This window comes from Tinamus guttatus, unplaced genomic scaffold (assembly GCF_059628265.1).
Source record: "Tinamus guttatus ecotype Peru unplaced genomic scaffold, ASM5962826v1 Tinamus_guttatus_pri_ptg000125l, whole genome shotgun sequence".
Lineage (NCBI taxonomy): Eukaryota > Metazoa > Chordata > Aves > Tinamiformes > Tinamidae > Tinamus > Tinamus guttatus.
The window spans coordinates 6,982,183-7,003,962 of record NW_028288659.1 but is presented as its reverse complement, the minus strand read 5'-3'; the positions used below and the strand labels follow the sequence as shown (position 1 = coordinate 7,003,962).

Here is a 21,780-nt window from a genome sequence, read left to right as displayed (position 1 = left end):
AAAGATCTTGCAAACTGTCCACTCTCCTGATTCTCAAAGATTTTTGCTGGTGTTGAGGCTGCTCGGCACAGTGGTTGCTACCCAGCATCCAGTCTGAGACATACCTAAACGCCTCTTCACATAACAGATGTGATTTTAATAGGATTTCAGACTTTAAATACTTTAGGCCTGGATCTTCCTCTTCCTTCCTAGGAACAACATGAAAGGACATTAAAACCTTCCTGACATCAGTGGTGGTAATCCTTTTACCATCTCCTTTGTGCCCTATCCATGACATTACATTTGAAGACGAAAAAAAAAAAAAAGCAAGTATATAGTGTTTGTAGTGCATTCTCTCCATTCATGAGCTAGAGGCACAGAAGGCTGATTAGGTGATTTATGATCCCATCAAATCAAAGATGTTTTCTCCTCAATTTTATTTTATTTTTTCAGAAGAAAGTTATACAACATAGCAGGATTTGCTATTGATTTTGTTTATCTAATTATTGTTAAGAAGAGGTCAGGAGGTGGATACGTGTAGGCCAGAGTCAAATACTGATACAGCTCTAAATAGCACCTAAGAAAGTCTTGTGAAATTCTGACCTCACGGAAGTCAAAACTGCCATGGTCTTCTGTAGGATTAGGATTTCACTGCATGTTACTGTGTTGATCAAAGCATTTTTTTGAGCTAGATTATCCTGTCAGTGCTGCAAGAGACTTGATCCCCTTCTGTCCAAGGGGATAACTTGCATTTGTTTGTTAGTTTTAACTCAGAAAAAGCTGGAGAAACTCACTGCCAAGGAAAGAGGAATATTATTATATCTTTTCACCCTTTCCTTTTTCTTTTATTTCCTTCTGTTTTTAATTCTAACTGCTCTCGGGAGTAGCGAGCATAGCTAAAGAGTCCAGCATAACTAAAGAACCCAGTGTAACTAAAAAGACACATATCTGAAAGGTCAAATGAGCACTGCTTAGGGGATGAACGGTGTGGCGAGTTCTGGGCTGAGGCAGCCATGACGGCAGAGTGAAATGTCAGCGGGGCTGGTCACAGGATGAGCACTGAGACCTTGTCCTTCATCTGTGATGGTGTAAGCAAACAGGCCTGGCCATGCTCTATAGGTCAGCCTGCCTTCCAGGCATATATCCTTCTGGCAAATCTGGTCATAATTCACAGATGTGCTTCTATTAAGTTTTATTTCCAAAACACAGAGGAGTGAGAGCAGTATGACTCCAGGGAGCAATCTTGGTGTATTGTCCACTGGGATAGTGTCACAGCTTTCACTTTTGCCAGGTGAAGGGTGGGAATGTCTTCTCCCGGAGGCACTCCAGAGTCTCGTGGTTGGATCTCTGGGTTTGATTCTGCCATCACTGCTCTCAAATCCTCTTTGCTAAGGATTTATTTTGCTTGTGGTGAGCTCTGTGCAAGACTCTTGGGTTAGAAAAAGTGCTTTCAGAGTCTTACTCTGCATTGTTTCTTGATGCTCAATATGACATCTGCACTAGTAAAATTATATTTCTTATTCAAATGTGCCAGTCTTGGCAGAGGAACATTAGGTCAATATTGGAAAACATGCCGCAGAATGAGAGATGTGCTGCAGTCGTATCACTGCAACTTAGCCACAGGAACCATCAGCACTGGTGAGAGCAAGGTCCGTAAAATGCCTGGGAGAGAAGGTTTCAGACAACAAAAAACTTTATAATCATCAAGCTGGAAGGGGAAATTAGGCAAATTCAGACTAGAAAACTCACACTTTGAAGTGGGATGATCTGGGCACACCAGAACGTTTAATTACTTTGCATTCTTTAAGCAGTGATTGAATATCCTTCTAAAATGAGTATTTTGCTCAGTTTCCCATAGGAAGCACTCTGTGCCATTCATGGTGCTGTGCTCTGTGAAAAGTCAGAGAAAATTATTAAATGCATGCATTTTGCTTTATTGGGTCAAGGTATGGACAGCTTTATTTATTTATTTATTTGCTTTTTTTTATATATGGATGCTCTGACTGTTTTGAAGACTTCCTCTCTCAAATGCTAAACATTATTTTGGTTACACCTAAACAGTTATAAATAGCAGGTTTGGATTAATATGTGTTTTTAACTGAAAGTAAACCATCAAAATGCCATAATTCTAGAGGTAATATTAGTTTCGCATGAGATAGGCTAGCAATCAATGAGCCAAAAGCCCTTTGTAGAGATAGAAAGACTTGTTGTGAAAACACAGTGCATCTCTTCATGGCTCTTTTTGGAAACAAGCTGTGTATCTGCAGACCACTTGGAGCCCAGAAATAAAAAGAATTAAATTTTATTCTGTTGCAACATTAGTGAAATGCAGATAATTTATTGCATATATGAGACAGGCTGGAGGCTGAGGTTCTGTAGCGGCCTTGTTTGCTAAACCCTGAGGCTGGCCAAAGTATTTGGGATTGTTTAAAAGGGGCTAAACCTGGGCCTTGAATGGCTATAAATTGCATAGACCTGTCTTTGACCCCCCTCACAATGGTCCAAATGGAGAAGTTCTGCAGAAACTCCTCGCTGCCCCTGCTTTGCTGTCCCTCATATAAATGGCTTATTAGCATTCTGCTGAGCATTTGACCCCATGGTAATTTGGTCACTACTTGGGTGTCCAGCACAACCCGTAAAAGCTGCTGTTGCGCTTACAGACAAATCAATATTTATTACTGATCAGCCCACGTTTGCTCCTCAGACCTTCACAGAGGGCCAGTGTTGCAACAGCTTGCTCTGGCAATTCATTAATTGCCGTGCAGACAGACAGTGGGTCTGGCAAGCACGAACTGGAGGAGGAGGTTGCAAACAAAATATGGGACAGATTCAGCCAGGGCATAAGTTGATTTGATTTTTCTAATAGTTGCTGGGATGGCTGGGGACAGCCTCCTTGTACACCACAGCCAGGGAGCACAGGAGCTTTTGAATCCTAGCCCTGTCACTGGGGCTGTAAAGATGTGGTATGGTACTTGGCCCAGGGCTGTGCTCAGCACCTTTGATTTCTGTCATCATGAGAGCTGAGAAGGCTCAAGACTTTCCAGGAGCAAACAATATCAGCTACACCGGAGCAAGTTGCATGAAGGCATCTGAGGGTCTCCCTTTTGCAAAGTGCCCCTTTCATACAGCTCAGGGGCTCCTTAGCTGCAGCCAGCATTCAAGTTCAGAGAGCTGCTGGAAGTGGGCCAGGGACACATAGGGCTGCACCCCTTGCAGCTCTGGTGTTGCCTCTGTATAGCGGATGCAGAGGCCCCAGCCTCTTTTCCTTGGTGGAGGCTGCATCAGCAATGGAGTCTGTTTGTCCCAGGGCTCATCGCGGCCTGTACCCCAAGAGCTTGGGCAAGCATGAGAATAAAAGGTGTCCAACAAAAGCAAGTCATCATTATACTTGTGTTTTATTGCTTCTGGAAGCTGAAGTTATTCAACACTCCCCCAACCTTTCAGATTATGGGAGGCAAATCCCCATAGGCAGCATGGTTGAAACCCCGTGAAAGCTTCAGCCCCCCGCCATATGCTACCTTGTGCTGCATGGTTGAGGCCCTTTAAGTCATGGTTCTGTCCTGCGAAGAGCAGTACCTCACTCTAACACCAAAAAACACTTAGTTAAAGGGCTGCCAGGCTGCTCTTTTTCCAGCCTAAAATCTCCCATTTTTCTCAGCTGCCTCACCCCAACATGACAGCTGGGGAGACTCAAGCATGAGGGAGTGAAGCCATTCCCACCATCATCACAGAAGTGGCAAATCCAGCAGATAAGACCTGTGTCTCAGCTCTGAAGCCGTTTTCCAAATGCCTGGGCTGCAGATAGAGGAAATATGGGGAGGACAGCTGAGCAGGCTCACCCTTCAAACACTGTCAGTAGAGACTCCTCTCTGGGATGCAATTATACCTTTCTTAATCAGCCTCCCTAGACCTGTTTAACTCAAGGGGCTGCATGTGCAGGGAAATTGCTAACAGAGAAGTGGGCAAGCATTTCTACAGAAACTACAGCACTAGCAGTAAAACCAGCAAACTGTCATTTTTTTTTTTTTTTTTGCAAGATTTAGCAGGGACTGCTGCTGCCATCTAGCGACTTGTTCTGGTTTACTTTTTGAAGTGAAGCAGTAGGTGGGCAGCTTGAAAAGGGGGAAGCGAAGTCCACATTTGTTAGGAGGGACTGAGCAGCCTGATGAGTTGGTCCATGCTGGATGGATGCCCTCCAGCAGGAGAAGCCCTGACAGTGGCTGCAAGGGCCCGATGCACCATGCCAGCCCTGCAAGCATGCACAGCCTGTGCTCCTGGGCCAGGGAAAGGAATAATGTGGCTCACAGGGAACACTGGATGCAGCCAGGCTGGTGGTGGGACATCCCATGAGTGCTCTGCATGGGGCTAAGCCATAGGCTTCTTAAGCATGCCCCCAAAATCTGCTCTTGTCCCTCCAGTGCCTCTGTGCGGGTGCCTTGCCTCGCCTAAACCCAGCACCACAAATGCCCCATTTATTGTTAGCTGCAATGGAAAGAGAAAGATTGAATAGACCTGCAGACAGAGTGATCCTCTCATCCTGCAGGTGGTCCATCCGGATCAGGGCTGAGCCCTATCAGGCAGGCGCCGTGGGAGAGCACAGGCAGCAGCTGCTGGATGAGTTTGCTGCAGCTCCGTCCTCACATCCTCGTCCCGAGCATCAGGTTCACTCCACACAAAGAGCAAACTCAGACAGGGAGGAACGAGCAGCTGAGGGGCATTGCTCCCTGGCAGGCAGAGAGCAGCACAGGGGAACGAGCTTTATTTCCAGATGCTGGCTGAGCAACCACCCTCCATTCATCCAAGAAAGGTGCTAAATGAACTGTGAATATCTTGCTGATAGACCGACTGCTGAGAACTTTAGTCCTGGAGGTCCAGCCTTTGGGATGATATTAGCCTTGATATCCATGAGACTGCCTGCTGTGGAGCAAATACAGGACATAAATGCAGAGCCGGAGCATTATATACCTCCCTAGTTGACTTCTTTACTCAGAAAAAGTGTGGTAGAAGTGGAAGTGTGCAGAGGAAAATGAGCAGAATGCTCAAAGGTAGGCAGTGTTTTTGTGCCAGAAGTACACGGATGGAGTTTCAGCCAGGATAAGAGATGGTATAGGGGAGAATCTGACAGGAAGCTGGAAAATCCTAGGTGGCCTGGAGAAGGTGAATAAGAACAAAGTGTTCACTGATGTTTGTTTGCAGGAACTAATCAAAATCAAATGAAATAATTATGTCTAAAATTTAGACAGTCTTTAATGTTTAAAAATTTAGAAAGGGAAGTAACTTTACAATTCACATGTAATGAAATGTTAGAGCTTCCTGTTGCTGAGTGTCCTCGAGACAAACACATACATGGGGTGTAAGATCAATTAGTTGTACTGATGGGGAAAAGTTCATCACATTAGTGTATATGCCCAGCAGCCAGGTATCTGCCTTAACTACAGTGGGAACCCCCTGTGCTTATGGCTCCATGAAGGAGGTCTTGCAGTGGGTGCCTGTTCTGGATCCCACTCAAACTATACTGAGCTGCTCCTCACAGCACAGCTGCTATGAGCATCTGTCTGCTGCTTCCTCTGGCCTGGACACACTGCATCTGGAAAGCTATATTGCCATCCACCTTGTGTCCTGCCATGTGGACATTAAGTGCAGTGTAGTCAGTGTGGTCCCATTTCATATCCTGACTGTGCTATAGGAAATGGGTATCGTATGCCAGTTGTAAGGCAATGAAGAACCAGGCCCAGAATTTTAAATAAAAGCTGCATTATTATATAATGGGTTCAGTAATATAATGTCAGTCAGATATATCAGAGTACCATTTATCATTTTACTGCAGCATCCTAGCTTATATGAGCCAAGTAATTCTTGAAAGAATCCCGTATCTTCTTGCAGTGGTATTCCTTGCTGTTCTTTTGCAAGGGCTGATGCTAGCTACTGTGAAGTTAAGGATATTCTGGAAATATTTCCATGTTTGGGAAGTCAATAAACTAGAATAAAAACCAGAAAATCATAAATATTACAAGCCAAATGTATGCCAAGGACTGGACTTTCTTGATGAGCTGTTTTCTTCCAGCAGCGCAGAACAGCCACAAATTCAAGACAACATGCAAGATTGCCTCCTACTACATGGAAAGGCCATTTTGTTGTTTGAAGAATTTAGCCCCTTACATAGGTTTCTTTATATTTATGATAAAAAATTGAAAATAGAAGGAGATGCAAAACAACGCAATAAAAATAATGAAGAATGTAGATTTCAAAACTATCATAAAGAAATGAAACAGTATGGATTTCTTTTCTGCTTTGCAGTGCCATGGTTTCCCAGAAGCATCCAGGAGCTGGACAGATTTGCCAATCAGATCCTAAGCTATGGAGCTGAACTGGATGCAGACCATCCTGTAAGAAATACTTTTTTAAAATTTTATTTTAATATGTCTGTACTTATTGGGACTTCTATGCTTTAGGATGAATCTAGCAGACTACACCTTATGTGGCCTAGGCCAAGAAGGGTGCCTCATTTCTAGAGTTGAAATTCACCCCAATCCCTGGTATAACCCAGGCAGACTAAAAGTTGCTTTAATTTAAGCAAATAGCAGCAAATCTAAGCAGATCTAAAGAGTTACAGAGTCCATCAGTACATAGAGCCACCACAAGGACACCTCTGGTTTTCCCAGTTGACTCTGACATAGTAACTTCTGACTCATTCAGTGGACTTCTGGCAACAAAATAAGAAGCTGCATATTATAGCTTGGAGGAAATAGGATTTTTTTTTCCTCCTTGATCACATGCATACAACTGAGCTTAGTGAGTTGTTATGTGCTTGTTAAATCTGACACAATTCTTGCATGGTGAGACAAAACAAAAGAAAATATCCCTGCTTCAAAAAGTTTGTGATTTATCTAGTACAGTCAGAAAGTTTTGTTTACTGGCCTAGTTGATAAAAAAAAATCCTCCAGTGTTTTTTCAGCTCTCCCAGATACAAGAATACCTCTGTCTCTCCTCTCTTTCAAAGCAAACAACTTATTTTCATTTGTCAAAACACACTGAGTTCCATGCAGTGTAACAAAAATTGCTGTTATTAGTTTAATTGAGATAGGGTGATTATAAATAAATTGCATGCAGTGCAACAAAAATTGCTGCTATTAGTTTAATTGAGATAGGGTGATTAGTCATTCACTACCTATTGCTTAATTTGAGATGTGTTATGTATCATGTACAATGATTCATGATATTCAGTGTGATTATATTAAAAACAGAATGAAAGGGGATATATCGAGTCAATGGCCCCCTTGTGTGTCATGCAGGAATAGACCATGAGTGTATCTGGAAAAAAAAGAAGGAAAAGAAACAGAAAATGGATTTTGAGAGGCGTGAAGCATCTCTGTCCCAGTTCCTAGCAGTTCCTAGAATTCATTAGTTGGTAAGCAGTTTTATTCAGCAGTTTATTTACCTCAGCACACATCCTCCTGGACCTTAGAAAAAAGTCCAACAGGATGTGTGCTGGGGTAAATAAACATGACAGAGCATAGAGTGAAATTAAAGAAATCTGTGTTTTTAGTAGTTAAGTATTGTTGGATTTAATCACAAATAACTCTATGCCAGGTTAATCTGGGACAGCATTTTTTTAGTCCATCTATGCCTAACACACTCTTAAATTTGCACTCTAAATTCAGCTGTCACATGCATTTGGTTGGATTACACTGTTCCTCAGTCCAGTTGTGCAATGTACCTCCAAGTCAGGTACCTCCAAGCTACATCTGTGCCCACTGAGTTACTGTTGTTTGCACTGTAGAAATGCCTCCTTGTTTGGAAGGACATTTCACCATTGTAGGTGGTAAAGGACACTCCTCGCCTTGAGGAACTTATAGTCTAAGTAAAGGACACACTAGGACAGGAGAACAGTTATCCCATGTGAAGATCAAAAGATTGTGTTTCTTACCTCCCCAGTCATACAGATAACTAATTGCAGAGGCCAGGATGCTAGTCACAAAGACTAAATCCTAATAAATTTGTAGTATAAACGAAGCTTTTAATCTTTCTAAGTGCTTGTTGTTCTCCTAACACAATAAAAATGAACACCTTTGAACATGCTTCTTGCTGAAAACCCGCTTACAGCGTCTCACAGAGTTCTTGAGCGTGTTTCTCAATTAGTTTAACGCTTCTAGACCAGACCAGCTATGTTAGAAACTGCAACAAGTTTCATGTGAAAAATCACTGGTCATCTGAGTACTGTTAATGCAGCAGGTTGCTTTCTTGGGAGCACTTGGCCTGTAATGAAAAGGAGCCTGAGTCCCTTTCTCATAGCAAGTGGAAACATGAAGGTGATGCGGGGTGAAATGAGTTAGGAGGCTGTGCCTGGGTGACTCCACCAGTCCCTCCAGTACTTAGCTTGGGTCCTCACCAGCTTTCTGTTCCCTAAGATCCCTCCAGCTGTGGTGAGAGACAGACCGCTCACCAGCTGTACTTACACAGCATCTGACTGTCTCTGTTTCTCTCTAGGGGTTCAAAGATCCTGTGTACCGAGCCCGGAGGAAGCAGTTTGCAGATATTGCCTACAACTACAGACAGTGAGTGTTCAGCATACGTGCAGGAAAACAAGCCCATGTCTCCCAACTTCTCTCCGGGCGCTCACCCTCCTGCTGATGGCTATCCCTTCTCAAGTGTCCTGCTGCTGTTGGCTTTTCTCCGGCATGTGTTTAAATCTTCCTGCTCATGCATTTATCCCCAAATTGCAGTAAAACAAAAGTAAATTGGTCCAGGCACACGTTCCAATGAGAACGTGTGCCTGGACCATCTCTCCCAACAGCATCCCTCTTGCTTTGTTGCCTAATTGTGCAGCAGACCCAGTTGCTACTACAAAGATGTGAACACTGAAAGCCACTCCTGGTATTCTCCCTGTTAAACCAGGGTTAGGGGGAGGAGTGCCTATCATTTACATTAAAGCAGGAGCTGCATATACTATTAAGATAATGAATAACTTACGGTTCTGATGCTAATACGGTGCCTGATACTCTACTTTTATCATGTCTGATCCAGCAGCAATGAGCAATTTGGCCTCTCATTTCCCAAGAAAAAATGAATGGAGATGATGAATTCAGATAGAATAGGCTTGCTTGATTACTTTTAGTAATCACATCTGGAGAAGATAAAATTCAGCTCCTGGAGCCCTTCACATGTTTATATCCATACTACTGGGCCTAATTCTTGCATAGATTGGTAAAAAATGTCATAGCAAAGGCTAAAGTAACATATATTGCATAATCAGGTCTTTACTTTGTTCAAGACAAGTGTTCAAGTGATGAAGAGAGCTGAGCAAAACAGCTAATAATCTAATCATAAAACATGAGACAAAACTTATCTGACTGATACAAAGTGAAAAAAGCAGGAGCCTGATTTAAGGCTAGAAAATTTTTATAAGACTTTATGGCCAAAGGGAATGGATCAGTTCCCATTTATAGGTTTCCCGCAGAAGATATTTCCTTCCTGCATAACTGATAGCAATCTTTGGCCTCTAGTTTGCAGAATCCCATCAAACCCTACCTATAAAACGAAAAAACGAACAAGCAAGCAAGCAAATGAGATTCAACCTGGATCAGTTAGGAAGATAAGAAAACATTATCCAAGATGTAATGAATTAATATTTAGTTTGTGATCTAGTTTCTCAGAGACATTGCAAACAGAGGTAACGGCCTGTTCAGACCAGGACCTAAAGGTCCCCAAAACACCTTCTATGCCAGATTCTTAAACTTTCCAATGAACTCCTTCAGTGATAGAGCAAAGAGCAGAGTGTGAGTGCCACAGTCTGGGCTTCCTGGGCTCATGGCCAAATGCTTTTCATGACCTTGGGCGTTAATTTAGCAATGTGTTGGTGTGCCCCTAATGCCCTTGCCCTGGGTAGTACACCTGGCAGAGACACCTTTCAGGGTTTGCAGCAGGGAAGAAGAGACCAAAGGGGCATCTCCTGTGTGTGGGAATGGGCGGAAGAAGTGCGGGGCAGGAGGATAGGGACAACCAAAGCTATCAGGCTTCATGCAAAGGTACCTGGAAATGCAAATGTGTTTAGCTTGTGAAGTCTGCAATCTGTTGTCTCATACTTTTTTTCTTCCTATCAATTTAATCTTTTTTTTTCTGTATTCCTCTTTTCTGTATATAATCTATTTCTGTACTCTTCTTTTGTACTTTTTTTCTACTGCTATTTGTCTCTCTCTCCTGCCTTTGCCCTTCTGCCTTCTCTCCTATTACATTTGCCTTCATTTTTGTTGAATGCCTCATCAACCTGGCCTCTGTCTCCTTTGCTTTTAGCTTGCTTGTTCTCCCCTCTCCATTTTCCTTTGCTTTCAGCCCTGTTCATACCTAGGATTTTTTTTTCATTGAAATTTGAAAGCTTTTTAAGCCATAGCTTCCTCCTCTAGCCCTGAAAGGTGGCTGCGGATTAATTAGGGACAGCTGGTGCTATAGGAACAACAGTCCCCCAGCAGTCTTCATAATTCAAGACCATGTTTAAAGCTCCACAGATCAAGGAGGGCTGATACGCAAAGGCAGAAAATGACATTGCTATAGAGGAGCTGCCCTGAGGCTCAAGTGAAAAATGAAGGGGTGGGAGATGGTGGGATGTCATGAGAGTTTAACAATGGACCTCTGTGGCTTGGAAGATTCCAGCATTATTCCAGCAGTGATGTTAACCCTATTAAGTTACTTAAAACCCTTTGATTTTTCAAAGCTGCTGGATTCACCTATGGTCCTATCATTATTGCCAAGGAATCAGCTGTCCTCAGGAGGCCAAAATACTTTGCTTATGATTGCCTAATGCCTGCTAACTTCAGTGTGAGCTGAGCACATGGAGGCCTGAGGATATGATCTGACCCAAAATTACTCATTAGGATTAAAGGAGGAAAATAGAGCTGGCTGAAGTCTGCACATGTAGCATGATCATGAGGTGTAGCTCAGAATTACCCTGACCACCCCAGAAACAGTTTTCTAGAACTATTTTTTCCAGCAGTCATATTATAACTTATGTAAATTGTATTAGAAAAAAAAAAGAATTGCAGCAGTTGCTGAATATTTAGAAAGAGAAATGAATTTAAACCATCAGCTACTGAATATTATCATAAGATCATTTTGATAAGACAAATATGCACTAGTTTATTTTCACTACAAGTTGGTTCATGGTCAGTCTCTCAGCTGGGGCGCACTTGGACAGAGGGACATCCTCTTCCCTATGCCACCAGTTCAAGGCTAGCCCTGAGTAAAACTCCAGATGATGTTGCTGATACACAGAACTGTTTCCTTGTCACTCTCATGGACTGTATCCATTTTCTTTCTAGTGGGCAACCTATTCCTAAAGTGACCTACACAGAAGAGGAGAAGAGAACATGGGGAACTGTCTTCAGGGAGCTGAAGAGTCTCTATCCAACTCATGCTTGTTATGAGCACAACCATGTGTTTCCCTTGCTGGAGAAGTACTGTGGCTACCGGGAAGATAACATCCCCCAACTTGAAGATATCTCAAAATTCTTGCAATGTAAGTTTGAAGCATCAAAAAGAACCAAGTGAAATGAAAGGTCTCTGCTGTTAATGCGGGGGAATGTTTCCAGAGATGGAAAAGCAGTCCCCGCTTTATCACAGACTCCCTGTGAATACTTGTGCACATCATTTAGCCTCTGTCTCAGGTCCCTCTCTGTAAATTTTTCAAGAAGTGTAAGTACAGAAGTATAATGGCAGGGATGCTCAAATACCTTGATGATGATATTCATGGTATCAGCATCATGATGGTATTCATGATATCAGCATCATCAATGCTGATTAACACTGAGGAAGCAAAAAAAAAAAAGCAGTGAATAATTATTTTTCCATTATGAGCAGTCCTAATAAGGCTAAATCAAACACACTAGGTGTTTCTAACATAGCATCTTTCTGTCCTATTAGCCTGCACTGGCTTTCGCCTACGTCCTGTGGCAGGTTTGCTCTCCTCTCGTGACTTCTTGGCTGGGCTGGCCTTCCGAGTGTTTCACTCTACACAGTACATTCGCCATGCGTCCAAACCCATGTACACACCAGAGCCGTAAGTACTTTGGCATGGGGCATGTGGAAAGTTGCAGCAGGTGGTTATCCCGTGTGTTCCTGTTTCTCCTCCCTGTTTCTCCTCATTCCACTCCCCTTTTGCACAAAGCCAGGCTGAAACCTGCTTTGCTCTGATCTCCTAAATCAATGCCCAGGGAAATTGGAGCCAGCTGCACAATGGAAACCCTTCCCACAGCCCATGCTGTTATGCAGAGCCTGCAAGCCTTGTGCGCTGTCTTCAGCGGAGAGCTCTGAACTACGTTTTTCACAGACTGGATGACACCTTTCCATTTAAGCTCCCAGACTGACACATCATATTTCACCTTTTGTTGGGCTTGGCTGTTAGTGCCCAGATTTCCTCGGCATATGTCTCCTTGAATGCCAGCTATGCAGGTCCCTATCCTTTAAATATCTTTTTCAGACCTTGCCTTCCTGGGAGTATCTCATCCCTCTCCCCTTTCCCCATTCTCTGTGCCTGTTATTCTGCTTTCCTCCTTCCCTACCAAAGGGACACAAACATCTCACCAACCCCCTTCTCTGTCTTTCAAAAAAAAAGAACCCAGCCATATTTAGCTTTCTCCCCAGACATGCCTGCTGAGCTGTGAACTTTAAGTTGCCATGAAAACAATCCCACCTGAGGAAGGGTGAATTCCCGTTTCTCAGGCTCTGGGTCTGAGCAGGGGCCAGGAGTGAACTCCTGATTGCCCTGATGACACCATGGTGAATGCTCTTGGTACTCTAAGCAGCTCTGTGATCAACTAAAGCTATCTCCCAGGTTTTTGACATTGCCTTTGGTGCAGAGATTTCTTTTGGGCCTTTTATGAGCCAGGGAAGAGGACAGCTGGAAAGACAGATTTCTTTTCCAAAGACTGATTTCAGACACTTCCTCATAGTTTCATATGCCTTTTGCTGAGGCCAGAGTTGTACACATATCCTGTAGTATTTAAATAGGACAGTGGTCTTGAACAGGAAGTCACTCAGCAATGCATAGGTGTAGGACCCAAAGGTTCTACTGGAGGTTACTGCCCTTGAAATAAGTGGTTTCAAAGACTGTGGTCACCCAGATCTTAGAGGAAGACTGTGCAATGATTCTGCAGTGCCAGCATAGTAGTTTTTAGGTATCCATTCAAAAACTGACTCTTTCTGAGATGTCTGGTGTCATCCAGGGCGAAACTGGTTTTTGGCGCCTTGGACAGGATGAACAGGTTGGGCATTCTCTGTGTGCATAGACAGGGAGACTGCTTTGAGGAAAGCAGTTTCCCTTTCCCTCTTGACTGTCTAAAGAGGTTAGGAAGCTAAACATCTAATTTTGGATTGTAGTATTAAAAGAAAGGTCTGGTCTTGAGAGTGGACTTGTCACCCCTAAAGTCACTCCAAACAATGTTGCCATCCTTCAGTGATAAAAAATACATTCTTCTACCTCTGATAGATGTAAGAGTTAAAAAAAAAAAACACTGAAAACCCGTCAGTGTACAAACCTTCTGGTCAAGAGAACCATTTTAGACTTCAAAGCATCATTCTGGAATAAGAGCGAGGAGCCCTCTTTTGCACTTCTGACTACACTCAGACTCTAAGGGATTCATCCAGCACTGCTGCACTTTTCCTAAATTATATTCAAATGTCATATTTTCCTGCAGTGATATTTGCCATGAGCTACTAGGACATGTACCTCTCTTTGCCGATCCCAGTTTTGCTCAGTTTTCTCAGGTAAGTCAAACACTAGAGCCTAGTTAAGTCAGAGGATGAACAAAGGGTTATGGAGGGGTTCACCTTTAAGCTTATTGGTTAAGAGTGTTTGAGGTCAGCTGAATCTCCCTTTCCAAATATTGGGAAGTGTTAATTGTTCCCTTTCTATTTGTTTAACTGAGTGTGAAGGTCTAGTTTGTAATGGGTAAGTGCTGAAATGACAAGTGTTCACAGCTGGTATCTTCAAAAGTGTTGTCAAGAATCAAACCAGAATAAAGGAGGCAGCATTGCAGCATTCTTGAGTATTATTTTCCAAGTACAGCTGAAGGCATGTAGACCATGAAACCTAATCAAAATCATATTGTACATACATTTCAAGAAGACACTAATTTATTTATTTATTGAAACCAAGACTCAAATCATATAGAACTCACCTGCCCACACACAAAAATTTTATTGTGTGAACTTGTCTTTTATAGGCAAACCCCCTTGTGAAACCGTTGTCTAAAACTCTTTGTAGATGTTGGTCCTTCTGGGAAAGGTTAAATTGCCCTTGACACAGCTGAGTTATTGCCCCACTCTACAATCCAATAGTTAGGGAAAGTGAGGAACTATCCCAGTAGCAAAGTATAAGAGAAAGCTGGAGAGGATCTTTCTCTTGGGTAGTGTTCCCAGTAAAAGAGCCAAACCTCAGAGAAGGAGTAAAATTTTGGCTACATCTTTCCAGAAAACAAGGAAAGAGAGAAAGATAGACAGACAGAGGGAAAGAAGGGAGGAAGAGAGGAAGGGAGGGAGGGAGGGAGGGAGGGAGGGAAGAAGAATGGATTTGATGTTATATGCTCACAAGATAGAGTTTAACTTGATGTAGTTGATAAGCAATCAATACTGCCTTCTGGCTCAGCCCTTTGCTAAGACTGGGATTTGCTTTGAGATACACCCTGCTATACCTTGGTTCTTTAGGACTTAACATGGGGTTGCCCCCTTGATTTTGGTGTGTAGGAAGGACTGATTCAGAAGTGTGCTGACCTCACTAAGGAAAAAAAAGTCACCTAATATGTACAGTTTTATGTAGCCACATTCTGAATTTGACCATTATATTCTGCCCAGGAAAGTCTGCATTAGTTCCAAGGTACAAAAGAACTCTTTCAAATCATGCCCTGCTACTCAGGAAAAAACAAAACAAAACAAAAACAAACTGATTCACGTCTCCAGGAAACCTCCTGCAATCAGGGCCCCATCAAAACAAAGATAAATATTTAAGGTGTATGGATGTGGTTGATTTATCTCCCTTTTACTATATTATTCTCCTTGGTGTGCATTGTAGGTTTGATCAAAAGCCTGTCAAAGCCAGAGGAAAATATTATTTGACCTCAGTGGGCTTTGTACCAGGCACAAAGGATCATGCCTTGTAAATGACACTTAGACAGCACCCTTTGTTCATTTCTGGAGAGATTTCTGGTTTAAAATTGATGCTGCATGATAGGAACATGTCCTGTAAACATTTGTGTGTGGTAGTAAATGGTGGTAACATTTAAAATGTGAGAAATTACATAAGACACGTCAGGAAGAATGTTTGTAATAAACAACTTGAAGAATAATGGTTTATTGTTACAGGAAATAGGACTGGCATCTCTGGGAGCTCCAGATGAGTTCATCGAGAAACTTGCTACGGTAATTTAATAAATGAGGGCTCAGTTTTCCAAAGCACTCTGTGTTGTCTTAATTCTGCTGCCACTGAAGTCACTGATGGAACTCCCATAGAGTTGAATGGAAACAGAATGAAATCCATGATTGGAAAACCCCACCCTGAAACAGTTGCATTAAAGGAAAATAATTCTGGCATTCCTTACTCAAAGTGACAGCTTTGATTAAACACAGAGGGCCAGACAAGACTTCCTCCAGCACAAACATATTGGGTAAGAAGAGCCTACATTCCCCCAGGAAACTTCAAGAGGCAGCTTTACTATCTGTCTTACCTGCTAGCATCCCTTCCCTTTCCTGCAGCCAGGCAGATAATATCCTCTGCAGTCAACATGAGTCAGTTGAATCCTACCATGAACTGGGTCACAGAGTTGCAAGCTCCAAATAAATAATAATACGTCTATGAGTTAGTGTGCCTGATGTCAGCTCATCTGGACGCAACTTTTCACGGTCTTTGCTGTAGATGAGGTCATTCCACTGGTCCAGAGCAGGTATCCCTTCAAACTGCTACACAGTGACAGAACAAAAAGTCAAGCTAGGCCACACACTATCTTCATTGTTAGGGTCCTGTGTTGTACTGACAGCTCATTCCCTCTCTCACAGTAGCTGGAGTCCCTCTGTGGGAAACAGGAAACATAAGTCTATCAACACGGATTCAAACACTAGTTGGTTTGGCCTTCCAAAATGAAATTTTATTGCTATAGTTTCATTCTCTATGCTCCTGACAAATGTAAGTACAATAAAAACCACTGTCTTTGTGAGAGAAGCGAATTGATTTTCAGACACACTAGGTCTGGCATTATTCCCCTTCTTGTGGGGGGAAGAATTTCAGCCTGTGGGAACACTATAAAATTTCTACAGTTGATATTTGGCACATTGCAAAGTGACTAAGAGGGGATCTTATCAGTATATGCAAATACCTTAAGGGAGGGTATCAAGAGGATGAGGCTAGACTATTTCCAGAAGTGGACAGTGATGGGGCAACAGGCAAGTGGCCACAAGTTGAAGCACAGGAAGTACCACCTGAATTTGAGGAAAAACTTGACTGTGTGGGTGACAGAGCGCAGGGGCAGATTGCCCAGAGAGGTTGTAGAGTGTCCTTCTATGGATGTATTAGAAACCTGCATGGACACAACCTTGTGCAACATGTTCTAGGTGACTCTGCTTGTGTAGGGAGGTTGGAAAAGATGATCTCCAAAGGTCCCTTCCAACTTTAATCATTCTGTGATTCTGTGATTTGAAATAGAAATGTAAGCTCCAAATACATTCAAATCAGCAATGTGCATATGTTTTTGATCAAGGAGTCATATGTATCTATCTGTTTTTTTTCCTAGGTTTATTGGTTTACAGTGGAGTTTGGACTGTGTAAGGAAGGTGATTCACTGAAGGCATATGGTGCAGGGCTGCTGTCTTCGTTTGGGGAGTTGCAGGTGTGTTATATAAAAAAACATTTCAGAGCTGTTACGTATTTCAGTCTTGGGTTTTTATAATCACTCAAACTTTTCTTGTGAATGTCTTTGAAATATTATTTTCCTTCATATGTTGTGCAAACAAATGGCATGAAATGTCATATTTCATTAGACAGCTCTATCTAATGAAAGTGCCAACACATATATACACAGAGGCTGAAACCTACTTCTTTCCTACTTAGTGATCAATCCTACTTAACAATGTTATTTGCATTACATCAAAGCAAATCTTTCCTATCTGCAAGTAGGTGGCATTCAGTAACTCTGACTTTCTTTTGCAGTAAATACAGACACTTTTTAACTGAAATAAATTCCTTACTCTATTGCTTTTAGTACTGTTTATCAGGCAAACCTGAAATTAAGCCTCTTGTCCTGGAGAAGACTTCTGAGCAGAAGTACCTTGTTACTGAGTTCCAGCCTATCTACTATGTTGCTGAAAGTTTTAAAGATGCAAAAGAAAAACTAAGGTAATACAGTCATTCCATATAAGACCCATTTCTTGTCCACTGCCAATAGGATGTATCCCACTGCCATAAAAGATCCTGGGTTGGCAGTAACAATTTGATAGGCATTAAGAAAAACTGTGCAAATATTTAAGAGACTAAGCAGTTGTTACACTCAAAATCTTGTTTTGGGCAAAAAGGGGAACAATCCTTATATATGAAGCCAAGAATTGGTAGTTAGCCTAGTAAGATTTTATCAGTACAGTCACAATACAACAAACATCACAATTAGTTCAATCACAATGTTATTAACTTTACATTTGAAGTTATTATACAAGAAAATCTCCTAGTAGTTACCTTTTTTCTCTCTGAAGTTACTCTCATCCCTCCACTGTTCTTCTGAGTGTGGTTGAAAAGTAGTCAGCATCCTGAAGTTTTTGGAGGAGGAATGTGATGTTGAACCTTCCTTTCTTTCTTCTCCTCCCAAGTTCTGTTTAGGGCCCTTTTTTCTTACTTGCTTACTTACAAGTCTTATTACTTGCTATACATCCTGTTCTTTATCTGTTGATCTGCAACTCCGTGTTACTTCTGGTCTTACTAAATACGGTATATGTATTTTATATGTACTAGATATTTTTTAATTTGCCCCTTTTGTTTCCCCTAAAATCATTTTTTAGCACTTCCTAGGTTTGCATTACCACCAATTACTGACTGCTGGGGAGTTGCTGGTAGGCCATGGGCCTCGAATCTCATCCTATGTCCATGCTTTCAAGGTCTCTACTGTCAATTCACAACTGTACTTCTGCATGCAGCATGATTACTCTAGGGTCAGAGTTATTCATTCTACACAGCATAACTTTTTGTTATTTCTCCATATACCAAAATATTCCTCCCTATAAATAAATCACCAGGCATTATAGCACATAATTATATAGAGCTAAGCAAAGCTAAAACAAATCAGGTAATAGCCCTGTGATTATTAGACAATTGCTATTACTGTTAAAAACAAAAACAAAAACAAAAGCACAAGCAAGCCTGACGATTCCAATCCTGAGGCCTTTGCAGTTATCTTGATAAAGAGACTGTAGCGCCTTACAAGCAATGTGCTAAAGGGCAACACAATAAATCTTTCAATCATCTGTGACTCACATTCTGATTCAGTTCCAGTTCAGCCAAACTATGATGGTCCAGGTTCAGTTCTGGGCTTCAGTTCTGAAAGAGAAGTGACTCAGACTGCAGTTACAGTTCAGCCTGGGATCCCCTTCACAGCAATATTTCTATTTTTGTTTGGAAAACTCAGTATCTCTGAATATCAGCCAAGGCCAATGTGGGTTAGACTTGGTTCACACTCAGCAAATCTTTCATGGGAATTGCCACACAGTGACTTGTCCCAGACCTGTTGTCTCTTCCTCTTTATCTCTCTCCCTTTCACAGATACACACATACTGTGATCTGCAACATTTCTGCCCAAGATCCCCCAACACTCCTGGGTCTTTCTAGCTATGTCCTCTTCTGACATCATAAACCTGAAATTTCTCCTCCTGCTCTTCACCTCAGGGTGCTACCTGATCATTGTTGGCTTTCTTTTCTGGTCTGTGCTGTTATAACATTCTGCAGAGTTTCTATCTTCTCTGTGTACTTCTCCAAATGAGGAGCAAGCTCCTGGAGAAGACAGTAAATGTGGGCTTAGTCTTTAAAAAAGATGTTTGCTCTTCTTTTATTTGTTTCAATGACCAAATTGGAATACTAGTTAAATGGAAATGGAGACCTGGGAGTTGGTTTGGTGATGTGTTGTACAGCTAGACATGTGCGTATGTGTAACAGAAAACCTTCCTGAAAAATTCTTCAGAGACCTGCCTTAAAAGCTGAACACCTTAAGGTGTTCACTTCTAACCAAGATCTAATCTTCAGCTGAGATTTAGGAAGACTGTCTTATAAAGTGGATCCCTCTGCTTGAAACAGCTGGACTGAAACCAACAAACTCTTTCATGTTAGCTGCCATAATATTTTTCCACTGGAACCCCCTTGAGTCCCGCTCACCGATCTCTTGATACAATGCCTTAATGAGTGGCAATTAGGGCAAACTGAAGGAATGGTATGGAGGTGGGATCCAGCATATACCACAGGTTTGGGTATATGGATTTTACTATGCTGAGTCATGGTAATTGCTATATGATAGAACTCTATAATCAATGCTTGTGTGTGATTTCCTTCCTCTTTCAGCAATAACTCCACTAATCCAAAGCAGATATATAAACCAGTATCCTGCTGGGGTGTGCAAGGAGGCTAAAACAATAGCTCTGACCATCTCATCCCATTCAGAGCCTTCCTTTCCCACATTTCTGTGGTTATGCAAATTAATGTTTCCCCAAGATACCGAAAAACTCAGCTTTTCTGCCATGGAATTGACTATTTTGCAGCAGGAAAGGCTGGGGATAAGGGGTGGCAAGACTGCTGCTTCGGTCCACTGACCATCTCCAACTTTGCAGAGATCTGGGAGCCAATACTAGCTATGTGAGAAGTTAGTTCACTTCTTACTCCAAGGTATGCCTGAATGAGTGTTTGATCTCACCTTTCCAGAAAGTGCAAACATGGGTCAGGACTCATATCTCCTATTACTGAAAGGAAAATCAGATATTCACAGCAAATCCTGATAGCTACTTACTTGGCTTATATCAGCAGCAGTGTTCCCACGTCAACAGCATAATTAGTTCTTGGGAAAAAAAAACAGTAAGCACGAATGCAGATTCAGGCATATTACAGCACGCAGATGGTCTCAGATCACTTAGCAAGAATTTTAGTCTTTTTTTCAACATAATTTCCTTATCCCTCACATCAAAAAAGCACTCACCAGCTAAGAGAGAGTTACTGAAAAAAAAAGGGACTATTTCATGTTTGTATGTGTTTTTCTGTTTTTCCCTCAGGAAATTTGCTTCAACAATCCCTCGTCCTTTCTCTGTTCGGTACAATCCCTACACACAGAGGATTGAAGTCCTAGACAATGCAAAGCAGCTGAAGAACTTAGCTGACACTATCAACAGTAAGGAACTACAAATTTGCTACCTTGAATGCCTCAGAATTTGGGTCAGAAATAATACTGCAATGCAAATTTTATCTGGATGCCCTTTAGGCTTTAAGCTTGACCAGGATCATACAGCAGACGTATCCTTTATGGCAAAAAAAAAAATACTTCAATTCAAACCAAGCTTCAAAATATCTTTTCCACTTGACTATAGTTTTTCATATCTGAAATACCGAGTTTTACTGGAAGGACTAGGAAAGGCTGCAGGGCCTGGGAATGGACTCTGTGGCTCCACCTCTTCTTAGTAAGGAAGGGAAATGTTTGGTTTTAGCCACATTTTCCTTAGTGATTCTAGCCTTTCTCCTACCAGATTTTCCACCTAAAACTGGCTGGTATGACAAGAGTTGTTATTCCTGATCCTGCGAGCAATCTTTTTATGGTTAATGAAGGTGAGGGACTGACTGCAGTCCAGCACTTCTTTACTCACCTTATCCTTTCAGGAAATGGATATAAATGGTAAATCTATATAGCAGTGTTAGTATTGGTTTAGCTGTAGGATTAACTACTCTGGTTATTTCCTTTGCAGGTGAGATGGGAATCCTGTGCAATGCTCTTCAGAAGATAAAATGAAGATTTGCCACAAGTCTTGCCAATCACTGATGGCAGCTGATTAAAAAGCTGCCATGTACAAATGTCAGGCTTCATCTAGCCTCAGTCTATTAGCTTACTGTGTACTGCATAAATGCTTATGTTATATATCTTAATTACTGTAGATTAGCAGAGAAAGAAACACCTGCAGGTGACCCTTGACTCTCTTGGGCTTCATACAATAATGATTTTTTCTCACTATTGCATAAAACCACCTTATCGCTGGGAGCTTGGCAAATCCTTCATATCTCTTTGCTAAAGGCTATCAGAGTTTTCCATGACACTGCAGAGCTACAGTCTGCCGCAGATGTAGGATTACATTACCACCTAGGGCACAGGGCCAGAAAGATAACGACAAGCACAGACTAATTCATCTTGCTTCCTCTCACAGTCTTCCTCCTGTCAGTCCCTCATATTTGCAGTTGCTCACACTCCTCTTGAGTCCCAAGCTCTGCACCTTTTGGGAGATACATTATAATGCTTTGCCCTTTACACCTTGACCTTTCCAAGGTGGAACTATACCTCTTCGTCTATGCATGAGCTGAAGCAATTCCTCTTTGCTGAAGTAATTTTACTTTTTTTTTTTTCAAATGTAATGTTACCATTGATCCAAAGCACAGTTGCTACTGGAAAAGACAGCAAGCATTCTGCAGCCTCATTAACAAAGATTTATGGTCCTGTCTTAATCTACTCCTTTTGCACAGGCCCCAGTTCCCAAAAGGTTTGTGCAGGCCAAGAATGCTGTGATATATTTGACTCGCAGAAAGGAGTCCCTAAGCAAAGC

General features: G+C 42.0%; 1 protein-coding gene across 1 annotated transcript in view; it reads left to right on the top strand.

The window, feature by feature from the left end:
- Window positions 1-21,173, top strand: part of PAH (phenylalanine hydroxylase) — a 40,208-nt gene extending 19,035 nt beyond the window's left edge. The window contains exons 4-13 of the mRNA XM_088521632.1: window positions 6,277-6,365; window positions 8,467-8,534; window positions 11,292-11,488; window positions 11,893-12,028; window positions 13,665-13,734; window positions 15,328-15,384; window positions 16,749-16,844; window positions 17,217-17,350; window positions 20,251-20,366; window positions 20,935-21,173. Coding sequence (XP_088377758.1) covers window positions 6,277-6,365; window positions 8,467-8,534; window positions 11,292-11,488; window positions 11,893-12,028; window positions 13,665-13,734; window positions 15,328-15,384; window positions 16,749-16,844; window positions 17,217-17,350; window positions 20,251-20,366; window positions 20,935-20,978 — 1,007 coding nt within the window. The 3' untranslated portion in view covers window positions 20,979-21,173. The remainder of the gene's footprint in view (window positions 1-6,276; window positions 6,366-8,466; window positions 8,535-11,291; window positions 11,489-11,892; window positions 12,029-13,664; window positions 13,735-15,327; window positions 15,385-16,748; window positions 16,845-17,216; window positions 17,351-20,250; window positions 20,367-20,934) is intronic.
- Window positions 21,174-21,780: the final 607 nt, after the last annotated feature.